Source organism: Thunnus maccoyii, chromosome 16, assembly GCF_910596095.1.
Source record: "Thunnus maccoyii chromosome 16, fThuMac1.1, whole genome shotgun sequence".
Classification (NCBI taxonomy): Eukaryota; Metazoa; Chordata; class Actinopteri; order Scombriformes; family Scombridae; genus Thunnus; species Thunnus maccoyii.
The window spans coordinates 11625207-11636837 of record NC_056548.1 but is presented as its reverse complement, the minus strand read 5'-3'; the positions used below and the strand labels follow the sequence as shown (position 1 = coordinate 11636837).

Sequence of the window (11631 nt, the reverse complement as noted above, 5' to 3'; positions counted from 1 at the left end):
TCAATGAAATCGTCATTACTAAATTCAATACACAAAGTCACACACACACACACACACACACAGCCTGCACACAAACACACAGTCACTGGTGTTAACAGTGTAACTAATGCAGTGACACAGTGAACAAAAGCCCAGCTGTCACTGCAGGGACTTTACAATCATTTATGAATATTCATCATAAGTGAGCATTATGTAGTGTTATCAGCCTAACAAATTAGAAATGTGTCTTAACTTCAGAATCAAAATCAGAATCAGAGTTAATATCAACACCACAATACGATTCAGAGTCAGAATCATACTGTTAGGCAATGAAAGTTGTTTGGATTTGGAAAGGATTTTGACATGCTGGCTTCATCTATCTGCATGTGTTGATTGATGTTCTATCCCATTAATGTCACTATGCATCCATTACCAATGCATGACATTTGGCAAGCTACTGTATTATATATGGTAGACGTACAGTAGAAAGTAACTAATATATTATATACATATATACATGATGCATTGTTATAGATTAAACCATCCAACAGTATATTAAGTAGCTACATCAGTGCATGCCCTGTTTACGCACTAAGGCAATGGCAATAATGAGTTTACATAATATAGTTTGTTAGTTAGTTAGGTAGTTAGTTATTGTCATGCACATACAAGTTCCCAGCCCACATGGACTAATACAGCAGTGGTGAAATATTTATCTAACATAGACAAGAACAAATTGTCATCCATTACATTGCAAGCAAATAACTTTGTCTTATGTACCATGCTCTATATATAAAATCAGCCATAGAAAAGGTTCCCTTAAAGAAATACAGTCCAAGTTTTTTTTATATAATAATTAATTTAACCAAACAGTGTGTATGTTGTATAATAATATAACACTGACAGAGGTCATTCTGCTGCATAATGAGTACTTCATATTATACTTTATGTACATTAACTACAGGATCTGAATACTTCCTCTACCACTGATGTTTATATATTACAGTAAACCAAAATGAAGAATCCTACTGATCCATTTCTCATTTTTAAGCCTTTTAAACTATAAAATAATAAATAATTCATTCAAAAAAGCAGTTCAAAAGCTTTGTAATAACTCAATAAATCCCTTTTGGGGCACTACATACATACAGCAATATTTAGCCTACGTTTTGGGTTGTTTTTTATTTTTAAAAAAATCTTCTGTTTTGTAATTTTTATGACTATTTATTTATATAATTTCTTATTCATATTCCAATCATTATGTGTAGTCTGAAAGCACCTCTGAGAGTATTGTTGTGCTACTTAAACCGACCAGGCGGTGGTAGTAAACACACATTTAATTAAACAAACCAGAGTGATGTTTTGAAAGGAGCCCATCATGGAGGCTCATGCAGGGCGTGCCACAGGACGTCCCAAAATCTACACAACACACTCTCAGAGCCCGCCTCCGGACGAACCTGATTGGCCGCTTCTTTAAACATTACAGAATTCCTTCTCTGATTGGATAACGCTCCCGTCCGTTCGCCGTGATAGACGCCACACACACTGCTAGCTGTATCGAAAATGAAACTGGCTTATATCTGACTTCGATAAGGGGACGAAAGGAAAACGAAAACAAGACGGTGAACGGATAAAAAAAATCCCCGTGGATTCACTGTTTATACCTGTCTCAACGGAGGTGAAAACCTAACGGTAAGGGCTCCATGCGGCGGGATTTGAGAGGTAACATATTGGGGCAGGCCTGCGCTGTCAAACCACGACAACAACAACACTTGAATCTGTGTTGGCTTCGTTGATGTGTCACTGCTACTTATGATTTTTAAACAGCCACTCATTAAAAGACGGCTATATATGGTATTTTGTGTGTGGGTTAAGCCCCCCCGAACTGTATTGTATGTTGTCTCGAGAATAATACGGCACAAAGCCCTTTCCTGCTGTTTGTTGTGGTCTTAAATAAGACGGATTCTTCCTCTTTTTTCAGCTGGGAATGTTGAGTAAACACCAGATCTGGATAGGACGTACTTTACTGGAATGGAGGTAAGCAAGGCATATTTCTGTAGCTGATATTTATACCATAGCTTTGTTCTGGCATAATACGCTTATGTGTGGTAAAAAGATGTCACCAATAATTAAAGCATTAGTTCAATTTCACCATTACATTTTCAATAATGTACCTTCCCTCTTACAAAATGGTCCCTGGTTTTTTATTACAGTTATTACACCACAAAATGTTGTTAATGCAGGACAGGGCAGCAGTTAAACGTAATTAAGATGAGTCCCTGAAGAATGTTTTGCCTCTTCTTTCATAATTTCTGTTGCACTTCACTCCTGCTAGGTAGTTTGTACTCCATACTATGTAATTATAGCCTTGAGTGAAAACATTATGAATTCAAAGAGTCTCTTTGGGATCTCCTGGTGGTATTAACAACCATAACTACATAGACAGACCTTTTAGACAGAAATATTTGTCTCTGAACCATTTGGTTGGTTTTAGTGTTACATACAATAGTTAGTTTCAGTCTTATTCTAACCGAGGCAGTTGCAATTTAAAGTGGCTTTACCACAAGTTTCGTTTCATACATCGCTGTATGTTTTCCCAGGCCGTCGGTTACAAGTTACATAAAGTGCATTTTTTTATGTCTGCTTTTGTTTAAAATTCAGCCCTGTGTGAGGACACTACAGTACGTGCCTGTTTCCATATTGAATAAGAAGGACTGCCCTTTAACCCGGACATCTAGTTTTGAACTGCCTTTGTCAGCAAGACTCCAGCTCCAGGGTTTCTGCTGTGTCATTGATCCTGACCTCTCACCTCACTTCAAGAGGGTCAGGCAGAATAGAATATTCCTGCAGGGATCAACAACTACAAACATGTGCTTTTCTGTTTTGTGACTTTCTTATTATATCACTGTTTTTCTTCTATTCCTGTCATGTTTTACCACTCATCTTCATATCTTTAACCCTCTTGTTATCCCCTCATCCCTCCCATCTCTCCAGTCTGTAGCAGTGGGCTTATCTACTTGGTGAGACTGAAGCTGCTGTCACTATGGCGCACTTTGACACAGAGTACCAGCGCCTGGAGGCGTCCTACAGCGACTCTCCCCCTGGAGAGGAGAACCTGCTGATGCATGTGCCAGAAGGAGTCAAATGTATGACACGCACACACAAATCGCAAGCAAATCATGGCCTTCTCACACACAGAAACACTTCCTTCTCTTTTACACTGACAATAATGCTTAACAACATCAGCACTACTAATTTGCAATGAATCTTTTGCAGCTCAGTGGCACCACATAGAAAACCTGGACCTGTTTTTCCAAAGAATATCCTTTCACATGTTCTGAATTGTCTCTATCTTTGCACAAATAAGATTTCTCACTTCAGATGGATTTACAATATTCCTTAACATCTCTTACGTCTATAATCTGCATCAGAAGAATGGATTCACCTGTATGCTGCTGGGAGAGATCTTTGAGCTGGTGTATGTATCCTGTTCATCATAAACTGTAAAAATGTTTTTCAGGGAATTTGGTATGTGATGTGCCCTATAAGTATGGTTTCTTACTGTCTTTTCCTTTCTCCCCTGCCACCTTCTTCTTCTCTCTTTGCAGTCAATTGCTGTTTGTGGTTGGCTTCACAGTGTTCCTTGCCAACTGTGTGGATTATGACATCCTCTTTGCAAACAAGTTTGTAAATCACACTGATTCGTCTAAAGTCACCTTGCCTGATGCCATCCTCCCAGTGAATGTCTGCAGTGCACGGTGAGTATGACACTGTATTTAGCAAATGTACTTTGTGATACCTTTCTGCAGAGAATCTACAAGTGGTATTTGCTTTCTAAGTGAGGTGTAGCTGAGTATAGATCTGATGATTATTAGAAAGTTACAGGGGTTGTGGGATACCATCATCCAAATGACACATCTGTAAAGAAACACTAACACATCCAAACTAAATAAGTGTGGGATGTAAATCGTTATTTCAAGTTGCACAGTGGGAAATTATTCTAAATCCCAATTTGTTTTTTACTTGTTAATCTCTGAGTCATACCTGTTTTTTATGAAAGCACATGATTCAGAAGTGTAATGTTTGAAGTATGTGTATGAGAAAAAGATGAAAGTTTTACCCCAAATATCAAGCATGTTTGTGCTTTCTTAGCAATAACAGTGAAATCATTTTTGAGAAATCCTTGTGGGTTACAGTGCATTGGCACATTTTACACATTCTTAATAGAAAAGGTGTGTTAACTTATTTACCCATGTTAGCTACCATGTGTTTTATTGTGCTATAAAGAAATATTAAATTTGTCAAAGCAATGACTTATGTCTGAAGACTTTTAAAGCTGTCTTGTGCATAAATCTTTTAATTATAAAAGTAAATATCTTTTTTCCACAGTATCCAAGGCAATTCATTTGTGATCTTTGTGCTGATAATCTCTGGCGTATTTTGGCTACATCGCCTGATCAAATTCATCTATAATGTCTGCTGCTACTGGGAGATCCGATCCTTCTATATTAACGCCCTCAAGATGACCATGGTGAGCCAGGCAAAGTAATGTCAGGATGTTATTTTGTAGTAGGGTGTTGGCCACATGAAGATTTACTTTGTTGGCTTTAAAAATACCTAGTAAGATGTATTATAATCACATAGTATAATCTAATTTAACCCTCTAACCTTTACTGTGCTTTTCTTTTTCAGTCAGAGCTCCCCTATGCAACATGGCAGGAGGTTCAGGCTAGGATAGTGGAGATCCAGAAGGAGCATCAGATCTGTATCCATAAAAAAGAACTGACAGAGCTTGACATCTACCACCGCATCCTCCGCTTTAAAAACTACATGGTATGTGTATTTATGATGAAATTTTAATAACACTGTTTGGTGCGGCACTATTCATGTCTGACATAGTTACCTGTGAACATAAGGAAACAGTGTGACCTCAAACAAAAGCTTCCATCCTGTTCTTCTGTAGGTTGCCATGGTGAATAAATCTCTCCTTCCTGTGCGATTTCGACTTCCTTTACTTGGGGACTCTGTGTTTTACACCCGGGGTCTCAAGTACAACTTTGAACTCATCTTCTTCTGGGGGCCAGGTGTGTGTTTGTGTGTTCGCTGTAATCCATTTATACCTTTTGTATGTTTTGCATTCGTTTGGTGTGCCGGTGAACTCATCTGTCTGTATGCTTCCCCCTCTTGTTTCTTCCTTGTGCATCTGTAGGCTCTCTGTTTGAGAATGAGTGGAGCCTGAAACAAGAGTATAAAAGAGGAGGCAACAGGCTTGAGCTGGCAGACAGGCTAGCATCACGTATACTGTGGATTGGCATTGCCAATCTGCTGCTGTGTCCGGTCATTCTGGTGTGGCAGATTCTCTACGCCTTCTTCAGTTATACTGAGGTAAGTGGTTCACATGCACCAACAGACTCTAAATAGTTTCATTTTTCATTCAGTGGCCAAGACAGTAGTTTATTGTGTGTGTGTGTGTGTGTGTGTGTGTGTGTGTCTAGGTGATTAAGCGAGAGCCTGGTTCTCTGGGAGCGAGATGCTGGTCTCTGTATGGTCGATGTTACCTGCGTCACTTTAATGAGTTGGACCATGAACTCATGTCACGCCTTAGCAAAGGCTACAAGGTCAGTGTATTAGCTTATTTTGCTTTCTTCTCTCTTTGAACCCAGTGTTTTTCTTTAATTAAATAGAAAGAACATGCAGAATATCATTATATTATGCTCTTTAAGCTTATACTCGTGCCTCCCTTCAGTTGCCTGCGGAGTTAATCATTAATCTATTTCCTCATTTTTCTCTCCCTCTTCCTCCTCATTTGTTCCTGTTTCCTTCAGGCTGCATCCAAGTATATGAACTGTTTCCTTTCACCACTGCTGACTGTGGTGGCCAAAAATGTAGCGTTTTTTGCTGGGTCTCTTCTGGCAGTCCTCATCGCCCTGACCATCTATGATGAGGACGTGCTCGCAGTTGAACATGTTCTCTCGTCAATCACACTGCTCGGAGTGTGTATCACAGTATGCAGGTAGGGATCAGTGTCACACAGATAATCTATCTGCTATTCTCATCTCTCTGAATACACATCTGCGTGATTGATTTAATGATTGTATTTAACAAAAGCATTTTATAAACATATAGACAAATCATTTAATGATTAGTCAGGGTAACACAGCAAAGCCCGGAGGCTTATTTCAATGATGGTCCAGCATGCTGGGAATGCAGGGGAGGGAGGAAAAGGCAGTAGTTGCAACTGTATGAACAATGAAGATGGATAAAATACATCACTAATTTCTCATTCATCTCTTAAAATTTATCACCTTCATCATTATTGAACAGATATTAAATCACAAACATCAGATAAAAATATACAACATTAATACAAGACAGAAATATTAACCTAGAATATAAGGGTCCCGTTACCCACAAGCCATTTTTTTTTATTGCCCTTTTTAAATCTACCCAGAGTTGTAATCCCTTTAATGCTCTTCGGCAGCTTATTCTGCTGTATAACTGATGATTATAAGAGGGTTTCCTTCCATAAGTAGCTTCTCACTCCTTGAAGTCTATAATGAGTTTAAATCAAAAATGTTAAATATTAACACTGAACATTCTCATGAATTTTTACGATAGAAAAATCTTCTATCTGTGTAAGTCTATCTTGTACCTATAAAGATCAAAGGCAATTAAGAATCCATAAGAAATTTCATAGGTAGATTCTGGACTGAATTTAAATTGTTTTGTGAGATCTTTGCAAAGAATTAAAAAAAAATGTTACCTACTAAAAATGTTTTCAGTGTCAAACTCTGTATTTATGGTTATCAAAAATCAAATCAAAGTTAGAGTCTGTTATTATCCGATATCCTGTCACTAAAGCTCTGAAGTTGTAAGACTACGTTATGTTTCAATCACTTATTTTTCTCTCTCTGCAGGTCATTTATTCCTGATAAGCACATGGTGTTTTGTCCTGAGCAGCTGTTGCGAGTTATCCTGGCTCATATCCACTACATGCCTGACCACTGGCAGGGCAATGCACATAGATATGAGACCCGTGACCAGTTCTCCCAGCTCTTCCAGTACAAAGCAGTGCGTACAAATTCTGTACTGGGAATAAATGTCAAGATGATAACATTGGAATTAACCTGTTAAAAGTTCATTCTGACATGTCACAGTAGGAAAACCATAAGTATGATTAATATAATTATTGATGGTTGTATTACAGCTGAACCTTCAGGATCATGAAACGGTCCTTAAATGCAATCAAGCCATCATTAATATTATTACTTGCACCTGTGCTGTTCTTGCTATGACAAGTCAAAATGTCTGCTGTGAAAAGGGGCCTACAGTTATACTGCCAAATACTCTCTGAACATCTGTTTTTTTTAGAGAAATGCCAAGCTTTACAGTCACACCGTTATTTGCATTCATAACTCCTAGCAGACTAGTGAAACTGCAGACTTCTGCGATTCAATATTAAGCAGATCCACTTGAACCAATAGGGGTTTCAGCGCCACACTGAGCTGCACCTTGTTGCACTATATAAGGGAAGAGATTCACTCCTTGGTTCTAGATTTTCCCAGCCAATGGCAACTCAACATCTCAATTATATGAGTTTGTAGTTTTAAATAACACATCTTTTTAAGCAGGAGTTCAAAATTAATTAGGTGTACTTTCTAAACCATTTGTTATACGAGTATACAGGGTTAAACTTTCGTATCTGTTTGCTTCCAGGTCTTTATTCTAGAGGAGCTGCTGAGTCCAGTGGTGACTCCCATCATCCTCATCTTCTGCCTGAGGAGGAAGTCTCTGGAGATCATTGATTTCTTCAGGAACTTCACTGTAGAGGTCGTCGGGGTGGGAGACACTTGCTCCTTTGCCCAAATGGACATCAGGCAGCATGGACACCCTGCGGTGAGAAACTGCCACATAGACATAAACACCTGTAGACACCTGTTTGAAGTGTCTATAGACTGTGCGCTGTATCCATGTCTACATGTATCAGATTAAGTCATTCAAAAGTGCAATATGAGTGAATGAGAGAGTGTATCTGTAAGTTGCCTCTCTCTCCTCCCACTACAGTGGATGTCAGAAGGGAAGACAGAGGCATCTATCTACCAACAAGCAGAGGACGGGAAGACGGAGTTGTCTCTGATGCATTTTGCTATCACCAACCCTCAGTGGCAGCCTCCTCAAGAGACCACGCACTTCATCAGCCAGCTGAAAGAAAGAGTTCACAGAGAGGCCACCGGAGCCCCTTCAGACACGCATCCACTCTCACTGTCAGAGTCTGAAGTACGGCGATAAATAAACATTCATGTTTGAGTTAAAATTCCTAACATCTTCAGAAGTGGATCTACTTCCTTGTCTCTTACCCTTTCTCTCTCTCTTATAGCCAAGGAGTCTCGTTGCAAACCTCTTGGCAGGTCCATCTACCCTGGGCTCTGTTCATTTTGGTCGGGACAGTTCTTTGACCAATCATGCAGCAGCTGGCATAAGCGATGGGGCATCTGCCTTGCGCTCCCTTTCTCCAATCAGCAGCAGTCTTCACCTGAGAGGCAGCTTGAGTGGAGCTCACAGGGCTGCTGGCCACACTTCAACCATGAGCAAGGCCATGGCAGGCTCTGGGTAGGAAAATGCTCCTTCATAATTATGCCTTTTAGGCTGGATCTTTCTGTCCAACTTGTAATATTTACCTTGCCGCTGGATTGAAACTAAAAATAGATTATAACTCACAGCTCAAAGTACAAATCTACCACACTCACAAGAGCTTTGTCAATCATTACCCATCTTAATTTCTTATCTAAATGCAATATTCTGTTTTCCTCTATCATCCTCATCTTCATGTCCTCATTTTTTCCACATTTTTGCTCTCCTCTGATAGGACTGATGCTCGAACTGTCAGTTCAGGAAGCAGTGCATGGGAGGGACAACTTTCCAGTTTGATCCTATCAGAGTATGCCTCCACTGAGATGAGCATCCATGCACTTTACATGCATGAGGTAAGTGTACATATGCACACATTAGAGGAGGAGAATAGAGAGGATCTGTTGGAGTCATAAACTGACTGAAGTTCAGCGTGTTCTCACATCTGAGGCACACGACATCATTTACGGCTCCTCCTCCTATCTCTTTTTTTTTCCCTTTTAGCTCCATAAACAGCAGTCACGTAGCGAGGTCTCTCGTCACACGTGGCACAGGCAGGAGAGTGACGAAAGCAGCGACAGTGTCCCGGATGAGGTGAGGAGCGAACCCAGCGCTCACTCCAGACACTTCCCTCGCTCACACACCTTCCCCACAGCAGTACCCAGTCCCAGTGCCATTCCCACTTCAGCTTCAGCCAACAACGGTTCTGCCCTGCGCCAGGAGGGGGCTCCATTACAGAGCGGCAGCCAGCGCCGCCATAGTGGAACTATCACAGGTATCTATCTTTTTGATTTACTCTCCATGTTTCACACCACTGGCATGTTTTGAATTGAACAATATTTGATTGGCAGTTCAGGCTTTAAACAACATGGATTGATTTTCACCTACTGTTCTTTTTGATAGTATTATCACTTAATCTTTACTTTTTGTTATTGTCACATGGGTGCTTCCACTCCTGCAGTTTCAGCATTTTAAATTGTCTGAATCAATTGAGGACAATGTCCGGATTTCTTGAACTCTACAAGTCATATTAACTGTTGATTTTTCCTAATAATGCCCTCTGCCTTGACTCTGCCTCCCCAGACTCTTTAGGTGCTGGGGGAAAGGCGGTGAGGTCGGCTCGTGTGCCAATGGGAGGGTGGGCAGAAGAGGGTCAAGCAGCACCACGACACCATGAGCCACTACCAGAAGAGAGCTCAGAGGATGAGATGCCTCCTCATATACACAAGGTAAATGCTGTTTAAGAGTGGAGTGGTTTTTTTATTTGGCCTGTGTGCATTATAAGTGATATTTTTGTTATCTTTCTCCCTTTTTAGGTTACATAACTAAGCCATGTGGAGAAGTATCAGCATCTCTCCCTCCTTAGCTAACCAAACACCCATGATCATCCTTTACCAAACCTTCCTCCAGGATCGACCGTCTGATCTGTCACAGATGAAGATTGGCACGTGTGAGAGCGGTGTACCATCATCCCCTCAAAACACTCAACTACTGAAATCATCTGGAAGTTTAGATTGTCCATTTAAAGATACAGTGGGAGACTGTATGACTTACTATATGCCTTAACAGGCAGACAGGGTAAATTTCTGAAGAGGACCTGCAAGGTCAAGTTATTTCTAATAGCCATTGATAACATCAGATTACACTACTCTTTTATAATGTCAAAAGGATAACATAATGAACGTGCATGTGATGCTACACAGAAAAGAAATTGTGATCACTATTGGAGGCATTGATGGCACTTAACTGAGGTGTCACTTGTTAAAAAAGACAAATCAGTTTGCCCCAACTGTGATCACAATAATATGAATTGTGCTGTCTCTATTGTTTCCCTTTTTTATAGACCAAGTGGCGTGAAATTTGAAGAATGTATGGTACCTCTTTAATAATAACAGCATTCACCGAGATGTGTTTAGAAAGATGCTGGTAGCACACTGACTGTCATTGTGTGTATACTGTAAGTTCTCATATCAATAGTAGGACACTGTGTATCCTACCTTGTGCTCTGTCTTTCAGCTTGCAGATTGCCTCGTCGCAAAACACACAAAAGCCTCAAATAGTGTAAAATTCATTTGAAACGTTCTTATTAATTATTTTACTCTGTTTGGATTTCTTTTGCATTTCAAAGTTCAGTTCTGGCTCTGTTTGCTGTAGAGCAGCCAGGTATTCTGCACACATGCACTGTGTAAATAAACAATATCAGGTTATTTCTCAGCATCCGTAAACATGACTCAATTATCAAGTGTGCAAAGTTGTAAGGCCAGCATTTTCGGATGTGTAACCAGAGATGAGGAATGCAAGCACATTGTAATCCGATTTAACCCAGGTTTTTATTGTTTACCATTCATTATTCTTCTACAGACTTGGTAAAGGGTAAAACAAGACTGTTTTCAGCATGTAATCTTGACTTTTGTGCCATACAAAAAGCCCCCCCTCCAGCACAAAGTGCATGATCATCATCCACTCATTCTTCTGAAGAGTTCCCACAGCAAGAAAGCTGCACCATGAACCATCCTCCTCTACGTCTTGTTTAATCACAGCATGACCGCCTTTTGTTCTCCTGTAATTAATCCACAATTCTTTAAAAGAGCAAATATGCACTTTAATAACATGTTAATGCAGAAGGTGTCACCTAACTGGGATTGTTTATATGTGTATGTTCTCATATATATATATATATATATATTTTATTTATCAAAGGGATGTGCCAAGATTATTGACACTTGTTGACATTGTGAGTCAATGCTGTGTTTCCTGTTGTGCTTTTTGATGGGGGATAAACGGAGCACTTTGTGTCACAATGCTGGACTGATATCGAGGACGCAGTGATTCAGTGCGGTAACGTTAACGTAGAAGTGATTCCTGTTATTTCTGTTTTATAGATCCTGTAAAGTACCATTTTGTACAGATTTAAATGCATTCATTAAACTCTGGGCAATGATACGAGTAGTGAATACATTAATGTGCTTATTACATCTTACAGTTGCTTTGGCCTGAACTCCCAACTAACTGCTAATGTTATAT

General features: G+C 39.8%; 1 protein-coding gene across 2 annotated transcripts; it reads left to right on the top strand.

The window, feature by feature from the left end:
- Positions 1 to 1440: 1440 nt before the first annotated feature.
- On the top strand, positions 1441 to 11550 carry atg9a (ATG9 autophagy related 9 homolog A (S. cerevisiae)). Of its 2 annotated transcripts, XM_042388862.1 has the most exons (21): positions 1441 to 1671; positions 1961 to 2016; positions 2641 to 2802; positions 2974 to 3125; positions 3256 to 3299; positions 3393 to 3457; positions 3588 to 3737; positions 4369 to 4510; positions 4672 to 4812; positions 4943 to 5063; positions 5189 to 5364; positions 5475 to 5597; positions 5805 to 5992; positions 6897 to 7050; positions 7696 to 7875; positions 8044 to 8256; positions 8357 to 8589; positions 8846 to 8963; positions 9112 to 9382; positions 9691 to 9836; positions 9924 to 11550. In XM_042388862.1, the coding sequence occupies exons 4-21, from the start codon at positions 3023 to 3025 to the stop codon at positions 9930 to 9932; spliced, it is 2577 nt and encodes an 858-aa protein (XP_042244796.1). In that variant the 5' UTR covers positions 1441 to 1671; positions 1961 to 2016; positions 2641 to 2802; positions 2974 to 3022; the 3' UTR covers positions 9933 to 11550. The 2 variants fall into 2 exon arrangements, with proteins under 2 accessions (XP_042244796.1, XP_042244795.1); XM_042388861.1 differs by lacking the exon at positions 2641 to 2802.
- Positions 11551 to 11631: the final 81 nt, after the last annotated feature.